Source organism: Siphateles boraxobius, unplaced genomic scaffold (assembly GCF_051911475.1).
Source record: "Siphateles boraxobius isolate OS27281-9 unplaced genomic scaffold, OSU_SipBor_1 35, whole genome shotgun sequence".
NCBI classification, from domain to species: domain Eukaryota; kingdom Metazoa; phylum Chordata; class Actinopteri; order Cypriniformes; family Leuciscidae; genus Siphateles; species Siphateles boraxobius.
Genome location: NW_027508975.1, coordinates 11,304,463 through 11,321,725, shown reverse-complemented (window position 1 = coordinate 11,321,725; position 17,263 = coordinate 11,304,463). Strand labels below are relative to the sequence as shown.

Sequence of the window (17,263 nt, the reverse complement as noted above, 5' to 3'; positions counted from 1 at the left end):
TGGCTTGAAATTTCCCATTGGAGCCTGTGCGGACAACAACGGCAGCTGAATGAAGCATTAATCAAGGGCACACAAATATCAGTTTTCACATAACCAATGAGAACAGCTGCAGCCATTTGTTTTAACTGCTGGATGCATACTATAATTTGAATAACTGATCAAATCAGTGACTTTCCATGAACCTAGTGTCTGGCAAGCAAAACTAGGGAATTAGGTTAAGTGTGTCTGGGCCCTCTTTAGTGTCTCAACAGTGCCCCCTACAGGCAAATGAGAGAGGTGCTACTCCAAATAAATTACATCATACATTGCCTAGCCATTCACTGCTGTTTCTCTCAGACAAAGAGCAGACAGCCTCAGAGCCAAGACACATTAGTCGAAGCATGGCGAGATAAGGGACATCTGTAGGAAAACGTGTCCGCCTGTTCATTCTGATGATACTGTCTGCTCTGATGGTCCGAAAAAAGAAATATGTGAAATTAAACATTTAATCCCCTGCACTGCAGGACTGAAATAATGCAAAAATGCCTTTAAAGGTTTTGAAACACTAATGTCATCTCACAAGGAAGCACTAAAGAAAACCATATAAAGTAAAAATGCAAGTCTTCATGAAGAAAATGATTTGTATTTATTTTTATAAAAAGCAGTTTAAGATCTACATTAAATGGCATTGCAGTAATTTTGTGAGAAGAATATTGTCAATATAGTGGTATTCAGACATTTCTGTCTTTCAAATGAAGAACATGCCATCTAATGGCAAGCAAGAGAAGGACAGTCATTACAAGAGGCATCATGTTGTAACTTAATACATACAGATCACAGACAAGGCTTAAGCTAGTCCCAAACGAGAATGCATGTTTGAGCGGTTTTAACTGAAAGCAACTTGCACTGACAAATCTTAAAATATTTCAGTGGCATTGTTTCTGTCTGTGAAACCCGGACTTAAATTCATTCACTTACAAATTAAAATCGGAGCAATAAATGTATAAACATTGTGGACAGCACACTAAGAAAGTTCCCCCATTCTGCATACAATTCTGCATCAACCATTACACAATTAGCATTTAAATTCAGCGGTGAGCTCAAAAGATCAGCTTATCCTATATTTATTGTAATATTTTATGAACATTTATAAATTCCCCGGTGATTGAACTAACCTTTAATATTGGACACTAGGCTTTTTCTCTGATGGACACTTTTCAATTTCAGGTGATACCAGACATTTGAAATAGGAGTTCAAATGATCAATATTGGGAAAATTAAAAAGTGGATTTACTCTTCTGACATATTACTGCCAATTGTAAGTCTAATAGGCAACATCTCATTCCCTTTTAGTATTTTTTTGTAACATTCAGGATCTGAGAAGTTTCTCAGATAAACGAAATTTTTTTTTTTTTTTTTGCAACATTAAAAAATTGTTTGCATTGTGCTGTTCTATAAACAACTATTCAGAACCAATTCTGAATGATCAAAGTTCAGCAGAGTTAAGACAAGCAAAGTTCTTCTAATTAGATCATTGCATAAAGGCCTTTTACATATGCGCAGCATCCATGATCAACAGGACAGAATGTGCAGAAATTCATAACTTTATTAAAAACAATTTGCAAACAATTAATGCACAGTTTACAGTCCACATATAAAACTTCACATTTCACACAGTGGCACACAAAACTGCCTCTAATTGTAAAAAAAAAATCAAATTGCACTGTAGGCATATAATACATACAGGCAAAGTGATTAGTCATAATATTTTCTATGCAAAATGGCTGCATATATGGCCAACATCCTCATTCCAATGCAGAACCAAGAGAACTAGTGACCATTAGCACCAGTTCAAATTTAATATGTACCATAATTTACTTTAACCACAGCAAAAAAACTGCATTAACAAGTTACTTCACATCCGAAGTATTACACAATTGAACTTTACAACTAAAATACAGCTAAAATAACAATGGTTATGCCTAATTTACTTGACTGAAGGTATTTAAGGGGGGGACCAGCATGGCTATAACAGCAGCCTGTGTACTAGCCCATAATGTGGTTGCGCTAAAATAAAACCAAATTAACTTAATTTATAGGATTGAAGAAAGAAACATATGATGGGAAATTAATGTGCACTACACAAAACGGCTGCTACTGAAAAACCTAAAATTCTCTGTGGGACAGTAAATGTTAGATAATCAAGTGGCCCGTTACGCCACAGATGTCCATGATGGCTTCATAAGACTCAAGTCTTCAGTGCAATTCAGATACTGAAATACATTCAACATGAAGGGGGACTAGATAAGGGAAATATCCAAAATTCAGTTTCCAATCTAGTGTTTTAAAATTAGTCAAAACTGCACAACTTGCAGAATCATTACATTGTTGTTTACACATGAATCGCACCAAAAATGGAGGAAAAGACATGAATTTCTTTGCACAAATCATTTGGTAACAAAAGTGATAAGACGCTGTAGTTCAGGAAAACCAATTTCACTCTACATTTACCCAGACATCACTAGATCACCACACAAAGCACCCGCTCCTTGATCTGTGCCCTGAGATACTGTACACTGGCATATAGCATAAGTGATAAAGCACCAAATGCACTTTGGATCATTCAATAAGGGAACAACTCGCTAATCTTCTTTGATTTTTAGCTAGCCTATAATACTAAGATGACTTTCCCCATGAAAGCAAGCAATAGATTAACTCCAAAAAAAAAAAAAAAATTTCATTAAGAGTAGAGAAATACTCTATTTTGAGGAAATTGTGAACTTTCTGCATTATTCGCAGGGGCTGCCCATCACAACACCAGTATAACATTTACAGACCAATCAAACAATTCATGCAACTCACCACACTAAAAATAACTTTAAAATGACATTATCAGGATACAGAAACCCATCTGTACAGTAAGAGACAAGAGGAACCTTGGATCCTGAGGCAGTTAACCTAAAGATCCATGCGTAAACTGAATGTCAAATGTGACGATGAGGAAATTCAGTCTGTAGTTCATCCCCAGATTTACGCCCATCAATCTTGTCAATTTAGATTTCATTCAGGAATTAAGCAGCACCGGTCAACTAACTTTAAATCAGGTCCGGTGGGCTTCCGGGATCGCTCATATCCTAAGCAGATCATCCAGTGCTAGTGTGTCCAGGTCGCAGGAGTCGAACAGATCGCTTATACCCTGCTCATCACCCAAGCTCAGCATGTATTCATCATTGAGCAGAGCAGGAGAGAGCGGCACAAAAGGGATGGACTCCTCTGGCTGTTGGAGAATGGAGGACAAGGAGGAACTGAGTGGTGACATGGGGGCACTTCCAGCCAAGGACCCAAAACCATTGACGCTACCGTTCATCTTCACACCATCAGCCATTCCATCTGAAGCGGTTTCTGAAATGATATAGAATGGAAAAATATACTTGAAGGAAACTTTTTTTTTTGGGAAGGACCAGATGTTATTGTTGCTGTAAAAGTTGAGAGTTCTTGCCTTGGGAGACTTTGAGAAACGCAGGGTGATTTCCATTCACATCAAGGCCGTTGTGCAGCAGACTCCCAGAGTCGCCACCGTCCGTACAGAGGAAAACATCAATGGGACCCTTGGAACTACTCAGGTGGACCTGTAAACTCTAAACAGACATTGCAAAGAAATGTAAGTATAAAAGGAACAAATATAAAATTACTTTAGTGTGCTGCCTCTACTAGAACCAGAGTAACTTTAAATGGCTATTTACAAAATGAATTTTCAGAAATGGAAGATAAAATTCATTAGCCTAAAAAACAAAAGCCAAAAATAAAGTTAGATCATAACATTTATTCAATTACCCTGTTTAATTTGCATGAGGAAGTTATGGTTTTAAAGCATGACATTCACAAAATCATAATGAATATACATAACCATTTCAAATTCAAAGTTCAAATGTCTACTTAAAAAAAAAAAAAAAATATAATAATAATAATAAAATAAAAAATCAAATTTAAGGCTTTTTAAGACATGAGGAAAACAAAATTAATACTGTGCATTAGGAGTGTGTAATATTGACAAAAATATTGTTTTGATAATTATTTTACTGATTACGTTTTTGTGCATGGTGCCATGGCTGGTTTACACCTGTTGTTGACAGCTGACTCACGAAGATATTCATATTTTTCATATTCTATGCAGTGGTCAGTTTACAGCAGTGACAGAAATTAACTTTATTAAGGGGTAATATTTGCCACCTTAAATTGATTTCCAGGGTAATTTTCACCTATATATGGACATTTGTGGATGTATGCATCAACTTATGTCAAATTATAAAATTCAAATTAAATTATATTAGAATAATAACACAATACCACTGTTACCAGTCAAATTAAATCAAATCCATCTTTGCAGTGCAGAGGTGACGAAGAAGCGGCATCAGAACTGACATTAATATATTTACACTGCATTTACAATTGCATAAATAAAGCTATGAGATTGTTTTTTAATATGAACGGATTTCTAATTTTAACGTTCTAATTAAAGCGACAAGTCACTGCCTTAAAGGGAGTTGATGGAGTCATTAATTCAACCGATTTGTTCAAACAGCTGATTCATTCGGGAAAGCAGCAAGTGATTGTTCATTGAATCATTACATTGATTTGTTCAAAATGTGGATTTCAGTCAAAAAAATAAATAATCGCTGTCTGCTGCATTGAGACTCGGCTACGGTTTCATTTTGAAATTCTCTGTGAAATAAAGGGAAAAAAACAATATTGACAATATAGTTTATAAAATGTAACAATATCCATTTATTGTTCATTTAACTTATATAAAATAAATATCACATTTGCAATTGTGCAAGGGAAAACGGCACTCTTGCTGATGTGATATTGTATGATAACATTAGATGATATAAATATAAAACAAAAACTTATTTGGGAACATACCTATAATGGCACACATCACGCTCGCTCAATGAATCAGCTGGTTACTGAATTAAAATATGTGCAAGTCATTTAAGTCATCTCACTCAAAACGAGCACTAAGGCTACCTATATACTCTCAGCAAAGCTCATATCCTAATTATTTTATTGATGCGCTTGATACCACTTTCCATAATTTGGTGCAAATAAAACAAGGCAGGACAAAAAGATATGAAAAGACAGTTATATTACTATTTTTGCAGAAATACGCTAAATCTCCCTAAGGTTGAAAATATTAACCATTCAATCTAGGCTGTGGTAACTTTGGACGCATTTACACCTGGTCACTTCATGCATTCTCTGATCGTGAAAAGACCAGATGCAACTGGACATGTGTTAATGCATCTGGTTGTTTAAGCCACACAATATTATTCCTCCAAAAATGGCGGTAAAAAAAGTGTGTGTGTTACACCGGCTCCTGGTAGCCAGGTATGACAGCGCCAACATGCATCGCTAAAGATATAGCCTGACAAAAGATGAACAGTTTAGTATCTTACTTCAACAAGCACATGCACAAACTGCCACAAATAATTCACCGTTCGGGGTCACATCCTGAAAGCACAGTCATTCAACTTGGTGAATGCTAAATTGCGGACTTATTTAATTTATTAGCTTATTTCAAGATCAATTTCTTATTTTATCTTTCAGTGACACGTACTCTGTTGAATTTGCAAATAACGTGGGAATTGAAGATTAGTTGTGTGGAGACATTTGTGTGGCCAAGCATAAATTAAACCGTTTTAACAAATTGGATAGCTATCTGGGGCTGCATTCACAAAACATCTTGAGGCTAAAAGTAGCTCCTAACTTTCCCAGTATTTAAGAGTTTCTCCTAAATCAGCATGTTAGTCCTAATTTTAAGACTCCTACATTTCTGCTCTAAGAGTAATTTACAAAGCATTTTAGAGCGATCACCAGCTCCTAAATCTGTGAAAAGTTAGGAGTAGTCAAGAGGACTCCTAAGTCACTAAGACGAAATCACAAGCAATCCTAATGGCTGCTGCTTGCAATCTGCCTCCACAATCCACCCAAAGACACAGTACAACGTTTAGGCAATAGGTATAGAGCCTTTTCTTCATAAATGCAATAAATATTTTGATTTATAGATTTCATAACAAAGGTTCCTTTATGTATAGGCAATATGCATTGAACGATGGAGAATAAAACATTGCAGTCAAGTGGACCTTTCTCTCTCCCACTTTGCTTCCTGTCATAATAAAAAGGCAACAATACATCTTTAATTTATAAAAGAAATTAAAATGTCTGATTACATGTGGCAGTTGTTTCACAAGTTCACATTTACAAATGATCGGAGAGTAAAATAAGCCTATTTGCCATGCTGTCCGAGGGGATCGAGGGCTCCAAGCTTGAAATTTAGTCCAAACCCAGAATACTCCCCCCGTATCCCCTGCTGGGCCGAGAGCGAGTCGTCGGGGTGGCGGAGGAATGCAGAAAACTGTTGAGGTAACTAGGTAAAGTCGGCTGTGTATACTGTATATATGCCTCTTGAATTGATTAGATAATGCTCCTCCAGAACTTTGTTTATAAATCAGAATTTGTCTCTTGAATTCTGCAATATCTTGAGATGCAGACATGTAAAGGCGGGCATACACTGTGCAATTTCAGCAAGGTTACCTACACACACTGAACGAGTAAAATCGCATGCGATGTAAAGCCAAAGCTCGCGTTTTATGCGCTCACACCATACGCCCGATCATCGAGCAGCAACTTGACTGCTCACACTATACGTGTGAAATATGTGCGATAAACCCCCGTGCCAGGTTGCGCCAATAGACCATGATATCATGTATCCAGAGATAGTCAAAACAAGCATCAGCTATCAATATCAAGAGCATTTCCAATGTATGTATTAAATTATTATTAGGGAAGGTCTACTTTTATTATTAAATGTATAGGCTATTATAATTCATTTGCCACGCAATAATTTTATAGCGCATCCCCGCATAACCGACATGCTGCGAAGATTAGATAGAAGCTTACTCATTGAAAATAGTCTAAAAACATTTAGTTCGATTGCAATGAAGTATAGGCCTATAATTAAAATTATAAACAGTCAATGTCCGAACACTGTAATAATCAGTCATCAATGAAAATTAAAATGAGATTCATTTCAAAAACAGCTCGTTTAACATGAGCATTTAACAAATTAATAAAATAGGCACGGTATCAACATCGCAGGAAGCTTGGAAGACGTGGGTAATATGGTTTAGGGCTGCAACAACTAATCGATAAAATCGATTATAATCGATTATGAAAATCGTTGTCAACGAATGTCATTATCGATTAGTTGGTCTGCTTACGTCACGGGGAGCGTTTACTGGTACGCACACACACGCAAGGTCTCTCTCCCTCAGGCGCTCTGCCGAGCGCGCGCGCTACACGGTTTGGAGCAGTCTCTTCTGTCTCGCATGCACGCTCTTGCTTGCGCGCTCTAGATTTCGGGAGTTTGAACTAATTCACGGGCATCAGGGAGCCGCAATCAATATGCGGGAGACTCCCGGGACTTCCGGGATGTCTGTATTTTGTCTCGAGCATCAGGTTGTGCAATCAGTTCGCTCGCAACGTAAGTGATGGATTAAAATAGCGCTACCGCAGAAATAGGTTAAATTAAAACGGTGTTTACAAAGTGAAGCATTAAATACAAAGGCAGTTAATAACAGCAGCAGTAAAATATTGTTTTTTAGTCACTGTACTCAGTGGTTTTCAGCGAATGCTTGTGCACTAATGCATAATTTCTCCTGTCCTTTACTCAAGCCTGTTAGCTTGCTGGGTAACGTTACCTCCATTCCGTTCTCTTTTTATAGCATTTGTCTACTAAGTTTTAATTGTTTTTCAAACGCGATCTACTGCGGCTCTACATTCACACAATTGTTTTCAGTCTTTCTATATTTAATTAATCAATTTATCCTTATATTATATTCTTTTATATATTATATATATAATATATATTATATTCTTTAAAATTAAATGAATTATATATTTTAGATGTTTTTAGTTTGTTTTTAGTTCAGATATTCACATCTGAACAACATGTCTGTGTAAATTTGTTTTAACAAAAATTGTGATAAAACATAATATGTTGGATATCATTTTTTTAACAATAATCATGTTTGTCAACTTGCCATCAGCAATTATCATTAAAAACAATGCAAATATTGATATTAGTAAAACTCAATGTGTGGCTTTTGCACTTTTTAAAGTACACTTTTACACATAAATACCCTGATTTACGGTTTTATTTAGTTATAATAAAAAAAAAAATCTAATTTAATTTCTATCCGATTAATCGAAAAAATAATCGTCCAATTAATCGATTATCAAAATAATCGTTAGTTGCAGCCCTAATATGGTTTATCCATTTTGCAACACAAACTGAAGGTAAGTAACAGTAATTTGCAGCTAGTTTGATAGACAGAACTTAAAGATCTCACTCTTTTCGTTTTCTTTCTTGCTGCATTAAAGATGAAATGGTTGAACTCCTGTTTTCGCGCAGGCGCAGTGAAGGAAAAAACACTGAGTTTAGGGCAATCGGTTCATAGCTCTGCTTCAACTGTGCGATAGTCAAGAGGAGCGACCAAAATTTCTGACATGCCAGAAATTCATCCGACCATCCATTTCCTGTCAGGAGAGGTTAATCACCTCTCGTTCCCCCATGTACACTTAACGAACACTGCACGACAAAGCTGAAAATCGGCACGACCCGAAAAAGAGTCGCACGAGTCTCAAAATCGGACAAAAAGCGCAGAGTATTAAGAGGGTGACAATTAAACATACTTGTTAAATTAGTGCCTACTTAATAACATATTTATTTCAATATGACAAGATTTTTATTTTACAATATTTAATTGAATCTGGCAACATGAACATATCGTTCTACAATATTTCTATGATTGAATCACTGACAGAGACTCCTCCCCACTCACCTACTTATTAAGCTTGTTGACATCATCCATAGCAACGAGGTCAACCCCACCCTTACTCCTAACTTAAGACTTCTCTATTCCTTAGTAAAAGTTGGTCTCAGTATCTTTGTGAATAGGTTATGAGTAGGGGTGCGCCGATCCGATACTCAGTATTGCTCCGATACTACCAATATTTGCCGGATCGGGTATCGCCAGGCGAGACCATCCAAATCCAATCCGATATTGTAGCCTACGAATGTTATTGTTATACAACGCAAAAGGCACAAAAACATTATAAAGCGCTATAATGTTTCCGTGTACTATATTCCAAGTTTTCTGAAGCCATTACATATAGTTTAATGCGAGTTACAGATTTAAATCGTTAAATTAATCTTAGTGCTTCCCTCCGCTGCGGCTGTCAATCATTCTCCATGCAGTACTCAAACAGCATTCGGGTAAAACAGTCAACATGATGAAACACTCTCCAAGATGAGTCAATGTTCCTATTATTATACTGTAGATCTGTAGATAAAGGTATATGGTTTGCATAAAAGCACTATAACGTGCTGGAGTTTCACATGTTACTTTCTACCGGGTGTCTGTTAGATCACAACACAACTGATCAGTGAACACAACACTGGAGTAGAGAGCGATATAATTGCTCTTCACGCGCACATTAACTGAAATTTAAAACTGTTAAAAGGCTCATACTAATGAATAAATAAGAAATATATGTATATCTTACTTTTGTGCTTTGAACTTTTCAATGCGAGGCGCTGCGCGCCGTGATTCCATGTTGCTTCGAGCGCATCGTTCTGCGCACAGGAAGCGCATAAGCGTTTCGTGCTGCTCTGAATTGGAGCCTTTCATATTACAATACTTTTGCGCAATGGCAGTTTATTGATAGCCTTAGTTGTTCTGTCCAATCTATCATATGTTGCTGCTTCATTAAAAAGTTGCGCTTAAAATTTAAAAATAATTGTCTTATTTTTATATAGTACATATTTTGTCTGTATTGTTTTACAAAGTAAGGAAACTAATGTTTAAGTCAAGCTTTGAAGCCTTTAACAAAAGAATAATCACAGTCTCTTCCCGACAGTGAGGCATACAGATACAGTTTATTAGGTAATTTGGCACTGTTTTTTAAATTTTTATTTTAGTATTGGATCGGAATCGGCTAATACTGAGTCCCAGGTATCGGAATCGGTATCTGAGGCAAAAAAGGCGGATCGTGCCACCCCTAGTTATGAGAAAACTCTAACCTAATAACTTTTACTGCCATTTAGAAATCTTAGTTGTAAGATGCATTGTTTTGTGAATACGGCCCCTGATCAGTAAAAACGCATTGACAAGTGTAAAGATGCCCTGTAACACGAGGCACAGATCCAATATCTTAACACACATTTGATTTTTCATTTGATTTCTCTGCCAATTGGTTACATTCACTAAAGATATAACCAAGTGTTTACATAAACTCACCAAGATGGGTATTTTGACATACTGTCATGTGTATTTGACCATTGAATCGCAATAAGCCGTGAAATAACTGAATTCAGGATTGCGTGCCAACTAAGAGGCAGGTCACAGTGTTTGTCAGTCAGTGCGAAATCTGCATTGAGCGCTTAAGTCTTTAACATCACGCACCTCCCAAAGAAACACACCTGAAGAGACCTTCACATTATGGACCAATGACAAGTTTAACAACGTTACTGCTATGATGAGAAAACTTACATTTTTCTGTTATCACTATGAAGCTTCTTTGAATCAATCTGTATTGTATAAAGCGCTATATTAATAAAGGTGACGACTAATGGTGACCGTTTTTCAATTTAGCTTGAATTATTTCCTGGTGCCTTTTAGGGTTGGGCGGTATTACGGTAATATCGTATACCGCGGGGTCTTAAAATAGCAACGGTATCAGTTTCAATACCGTCATTACCGGCACTTACATATAATATATAAATATAATTTATTCAATGCCTAAAAATGCTTATGTAGTTGTCATCAAGTGACAGTGTGGAGGAGAAAGAGAGAGAGAGAAGGGAGAGGCGGTAAATACTGACGAGGCAATTTGTAAATGTTGCAATAAAAAAGGTGACCGCGAGAGATGGAAACACCTCTAACCTAATATCGCATCTCCGGAACAACCACCCACTCACTGCTGCGAGGATGCATTAAGCCCCGAGTTCATTAAATAAGCGCATTAGTTTATATTTGTTAAAATATTATAATGTTTTTTTTTTACGTTGATAATGAAAACTGAAAAGCACGAGTAAGATGGGATGCATCGGGAGTCAGACATTGACCACTTAATTAAGTTTCATTTTGTAAAAGGCCTTTCTGTAAAGTGAATTTCGTTTTGTATAAATTGTATCTTAATTTTAATAATTTTTTTATCAACCAATAATAAATAAGAATCAAATAAAGCAGACAACATAATCATGACATGATCGTGCGCTGGCGCGCCGCGGTCACTTGCATTGAAATCTCATCATAAATTAACCGAAACTCAGTGTATGTCTCACAGACATGACAGATAGGCCTGTATCTAAATAAAGCTTGAAATTTCATTAAACGAAACAATTCAAAACGAAAAGAAATAGGCCACTCGATGATTATTTAATCCATGATGTGCATTTCTCTCTATGCGCGTTCATACGGAAATGGCGATCATCAAATTCATTAAACGAAACTATTCAAAACGAAAAGAAATAGGCTAGCCTACTCTCTGATTATGTAATCCATGATGTGCATTTCTCTCTATCGTTCACTATGGAGATGGCGATTCGTCAATTTCTTTAAACGAAACAATTCAAAAGGAAAAGAAATATAGGCAGCATACTCTCTGATTAATCCATGATGTGTGCATTTCTCTCTATAGGCGCGTTCACTACGGAGATATCAATCGTCAATTTCTTTAAACGAAACAATTCAAAACGAAAAGAAAAAGGCTAGCCTATACCTTCTGATTATGTAATCCATGATTTGCATTTCTCTCTATATATGCGCGTTCACTAGGAGATGGCGATCGTCAACTTAATCTTTGCAGCACTGACAGAAAAGTTGTATTAATAAAAATCAATGGACGCGTGTCACCGGATTTACAAATGCACTTCTTGCTTGTTGCTTGTTAATTTAATTTAATTCATAAAATGAATACTTTAATTGTCATAATTAAAATAAATAATATTAAGTGTCCCATTTTTGCTCATTTATAAATAGTATTTATATCTACCACCCCCTCAGCACCTGGGTTAAAAAATTATTTGGCGCCACCATATTATAACGGCCCACGTATTAAAAATAGTCGAGTCTAAATAGGGCTACGGCTCATATTACATTTAATGCCGTCAGCCGGGATCAGACACAACGAGCACGGGTTGGCCTTGATTTTTTTTTCTTTTTTCGATCTGGTATTCAGTTTCTGAGCGGTGTAGGCACAAGCCAACAGTTTGGTGACGCTGTCTGAGCCTTTTTAATTAGTCACGGTAATACCGTATACCCCGGTAAAATAGGGAGGAGGTTTGACGGTATCAAAGTTTGGATACCGCCCAAGCCTAGTGCCTTTGATGCTGTTGAACTTAAATTTTTAAAAGACTTCAAACAGAATACTGACTAGATTTTCATATGATATGTAGTTAGACACACATTGAAAGTTTTGTTGTAATAAGCAACATTTAAAAAGGTTTTTGAGTAGTTGTTTATAATATAAACATACCATGTATGGCAGAACAGTTAGATTCCAAACCGTAGTAGAACAGTCCTTGTTTGATGGAGTGAATAGGTCTTTAAACAGTACAAGCATGAAGCTAAAACAAAATGATTTACCTCCTTTGGGTCAGGCACTTCCAGCTTTGTTTCAGATGGTGCTTTGATCGCTATGACGGTTTGGTCTTTTAGGCTCTTTATTCTTCGGATGTCCTGATAGGTCACATATGCATATGTGAGAAGGGTTAAGGACAAATCAAGCAACTACCAAGTCTTTCAACACATCATCTTCATGTTTATTTCCTGCTGTAACTAGTCGTAAAGAGCAGAGGTTATCAGTTCACGTGCCACTTGAACTGAGGTGGCTACAGCAATCTGTCATGCCACATTAAAGAGCACCAAAACAGCATTGTTTGAATTTTCTAATAAAACCGACAGAACTTGAAAGCTGACACTTTGTTTCAAATCAAAAGTAAAAGCTTATTGCAAATTATTGGATGGTAAGTGAACTTCAGATAATTTTTGTTCAACTGACAACAGAAAAGATCGAATCTTGCGATTTAAGAATTGATATTGGTTCATCATAATTAAAATCTTTTCAAATCGGGAAGACGATATTTTTAAATCCAGCCCTACAACTAATGCCTGCAACAGACTGTGTGATTTCAGCAATCCTATAAGATCATTACAATCACACAGTACATTATGGATCTAATAAACTTAAGTATGACATGTATGTACACTGTACGATGATGACACCCATTGAATCGTAGTCTACGATGCAAGATAGTATAGAAGAATAAAATGTCACCAGCATGCGCTAGTGGAAAACAAATAGAGCAAGATGAATCACACTTAGGCAATTGTGGTTTTTATGTGCGCTGCAAAAAAGGATGAGGAAGCAAAAGATGAGAATATGGATGCGGTCATGGCTGTTGGCATGCCAATTTTGCAAATGGAGCTTGAGGTAAAGTAGTTTTTAGTTTTAGCGCCATATCACATTGATCAATATGCATTTCATGTTGCATTTTTATTGACTAGTCAGTAGATGTAGGTTGCATCAAACACACAGCGAGATGATCATGCTAAATTTCTAAAACTGTCAGAAAATGATCGCATGCTATCTTTGGTCGCCAGACCGTGACCACGGGCGTCAGTGCACCTCTCTAACTGTACGACCACTGTTAAGGAGCCATGACCACAGAAATCGCCACGATTGGTCATCTTTCGTCTGGGACAGCCCAAAATTGTACAATGCGTACCAGGAATAAAACTTAGATTCCTACTCGTGCTCTCCTTTTCTGGCCTTCAGTGATTACACACATCAGACAGTACAGCTAACTGCTTGTGAAGGATATTTCTGACTGTGGATCTCCTCGGTCATCTGCTGGACGTTACGTGTGCATGTCTGAATGAGCTCATCCAGGCGTCTCTCCTCCTGAGTGAGCGCCAGCATCTCTCTGGCCAGGCTGTGACTCTGCATCGCTGGAGACGGAAGACCACCTTCTGACGGGAGAATGGAGCCGCTGCAAACACCAGAGCAGAAGTCAACGCTTACAACACTTCAAATCAAAACAGGCTCAAATCTACTAAAACTTCCAAAATAATCCATGTTAAAATATTAACCACAATTTTAAGCAACCCACAGCCACTGTATGTTGTTCTTAGACTTTTTCTTGATGAGGCGCACTCCTTCCAGCACGTTGGTGATGTCATACAGACGTCTTTTCTGGACATTGAGCACAATGGCAGCTTTATTGAGATCAAGCACTCCATCGGAGGATTGCGCCAGAAGCTGACAGAACTTTTTAGTCAGAAAGCCCAAGGATGTGTCATATCGAGTCTTCTCCGGTGGGGTTTTAGGAGCTGAAATGCAAGTGGTCATTCAATCATTCATAACTCTGCGGCACAAGGAAGCAGGGCTGGTTGGTGATGGAATTAGATGGTATAATTTAATATTGCTGACTCTACACACTTATCGCATGAGGAAAACTGTGGAAAGACTTAATTTAATACCTTTGGGGACCTTCAGTTTAAGGGCTCCTTTGCGACTCCGGAAGGTTTTAGCTGGCTCGCTGTATTGGTGGTCTGTGATGTCAAGCTCCAACCTCCTTTTAGCCTGTGTCAAGAAGAAAAAAACTCTTTTGGTCATGTGTTTGTGAATTTGTAAGGGTAATTAGACGACATTATTATAATAGTATAAGACTACTATCATTACACTCAATTTAAATAGCAGGCAAAACTAATGTGCAAATACAAACTTTTCCTCGAATGTGCTCAATCATTAATAGAAATTGTATGAGTACATCAAATTTAACACACTTGTGTTATTTAGACAAGTTGGTCAAATAATTGGACAAATCTCACAAATGGCCACAAAAATCTGTCAATATATTGTCTGTGACCATTAAAAGGTACATTTTTCAAGACTAACAGCTTATGTCCCTAAAAGAGCATCTTCAGCGGACTGGACAGGCTCAGATTCCTCTGAAAAGAAGATATTGGTTTTTCATTTGCCTAGTAATACCACTTCAAAATGCAACATAGTAGGGGAGAAATTAAAATGGCTGTCCTCCATTACCTAAGCCTTAAACTCAGTGACCACTGAGAAACTTCGAAAGGACCAATGACACTTTAGTTAATAATAGATGCAGTCAATATCTATTTATGCATTTTGCATGTTGCAGGAATTCTGCTGTCATCACTACATGATAAACGGGAAATATATTTGATGTCATAGGAAGTGCCCTTCTTAAGTGCTGCTTAAATGATTGCATGCATTGAAACTTTGAACAAATAAAATACAAAAATTCTGTTAGAAATTAGTTTTTACCAAAATCTGGTTTTGGTTGAATTTAAGGTCCTACATATTTGGTAACATTAACTGACATACGTAACATTAAAGATCCTAATAGTATGCTATTTATTTATCGTAATAAGTACTATATAATTTGATTTATTCTTGCATGACCTTATTTTGTTAGGGTTTTTTTTTTTTTGTGCGTGTTGCTTCATTCATCCCAATATTTTTTCTTCCAATCTTTGATCACTTGTAGTTCACTTCAGTTTTGGATTTGTCGTTTTTAAATTCAAAACAATGTAGGTTTCTTAAGTTTGAAAAAGTTGTAATTGTTGTATTGTTCAAGAAATCTAGAAAACATTATAAAACAGAAGTTTGATCTCTCAATAAACCGTTTAGCTTTGGATAACATGAACACCACCGACCTTGCGTATGAAAAATTACTTTATAAACAAATGCCAGTCAGGAGTTTTTGCAGTAAATCACGATAAAAACAACAGTTAGCAAAGCATTCGGCTTAGCACAGAGTCCGCGAGCTCAGAGATGACTCCATCCCCCATCCTAAGACAACAAACCAGGGCCTAGACTTCACTATTTCAAGCTTTTGCGTGGAAAGCAGACTCTTATGAGACAATATCTACTCAACATTAAATTGCATATGGTCTATAACGTTATCCGACCTATACAGAGCTATTCACAGAGGCAACCCTCGAGCTTTCGAATAAAACTTTAAAAGGCGTGCAACTAGACAACCAATCGAGTTACAAATACTACAGTACTGCTATTGTAAGTTAAAAACACATTTAACATGATTATAGTCGTATTGTCTATTACAGTTAGTTATATCGTGACTACAATTGCGGAAATGTGCATGTGTATGTTTGTGGTAAACTATCATCATGCGTCATTAACTTGCGCATTTTTAGGGGACATTGAGTTAAGTTCTTACTTAGTTAAGTATCGTAAACGTGCTGATTAGTTCTGCACAATAAACCTGCCTACTCCGTATACTGAATGCACATAACGCAGATCCAGCAGTAGCCATGATGACAGCAGAAGTAGGCTAAGTGGACTTAGCCTAACGACTTCATATTTGCAGGATTGAATGTGTAACACTTTGACAGGATTAAAGCAGACATTTACCGGTGGTCGTCCTAATGTGGGTCGCAGTCCTGTCCCATGTGTCGCTCCTTGTAGTGGAGTTGTGTACAAACTGTCAGCAGAAGCCTCGGGCACACAGACAGTATTCGCGGACGGTGGTGTGTTTATCTGTATACGGGCTGCTGTATTGGAATAAGCTGCACATCGTCGATCGGAAACCGCACTAAAAACACCGTGTTGTTCGCCTCTAACAACCCCTGTTAACATAATTTGTCCTGGGACCGAGGAACCCCCCTTTCTCATGATCCTCCGAGGCGCAGGTTCCCTTTGTCCCACTTGTGATTAGAGGCTCTTTTTCTATCAAATCCGGGCGACTGGCTTTAAAATAATCATAAATTATGAAAGCGCACAGTCTTAGGAATGCATAGCTGTAATATGAGTGAGATTGCTAAATCCTAAAACACCCGATGTAAGCGATTAAAATACGATGCAAACTCCCTCTCGCTAGGGCGAAAAATGGCTCCAGGAAGCGGACAATGAAGTAGGGGATGAGGTTTACGCGCGAAAGGTCCTCCCGCGAAACTCAGATTTCCCGGGAAATATTTGAAACAAATTTGCATATGCGCAGTCATTCGCTAGCTCCGTTCTGTTTTCCGCCCATAAATGCTGACGCATAGGTATAGTGGAGCCAATGAAAACGCACAATGGCGTTTTTTTAAAACTGCGGTTTGCCCTCTAGAGGCGCTAGATATGCGACACAGGACAAATGGAAAACACATGGCTAAATGCTGAC

The 17,263-nt window shown here is 37.3% G+C and overlaps 1 protein-coding gene across 1 annotated transcript; it reads right to left on the bottom strand.

The window, feature by feature from the left end:
• Positions 1–1,567: 1,567 nt before the first annotated feature.
• On the bottom strand, positions 1,568–17,046 carry e2f3 (E2F transcription factor 3). Its single transcript, XM_077196393.1, has 7 exons — positions 16,513–17,046; positions 14,586–14,688; positions 14,216–14,435; positions 13,928–14,095; positions 12,690–12,804; positions 3,479–3,617; positions 1,568–3,381 (listed from the first exon to the last, which is right to left on the bottom strand). The coding sequence occupies exons 1-7, from the start codon at positions 16,771–16,773 to the stop codon at positions 3,107–3,109; spliced, it is 1,281 nt and encodes a 426-aa protein (XP_077052508.1). The 5' UTR covers positions 16,774–17,046; the 3' UTR covers positions 1,568–3,106.
• Between the last annotated feature and the right edge of the window lie 217 nt (positions 17,047–17,263).

Excerpts from the sequence above, each read along its gene's own strand:
- e2f3 (XM_077196393.1), bottom strand. The coding sequence starts at position 16,773 with ATGAGAAAGGGGGGTTCCTCGGTCCCAGGACAAATTATGTTAACAGGG. Across the intron at positions 14,436-14,585 it reads TAAACTGAAGGTCCCCAAAG|CTCCTAAAACCCCACCGGAG; the intron begins GTATTAAATTAA and ends CTTGCATTTCAG. Across the intron at positions 3,382-3,478 it reads GTTTCTCAAAGTCTCCCAAG|AAACCGCTTCAGATGGAATG; the intron begins GCAAGAACTCTC and ends ATATCATTTCAG.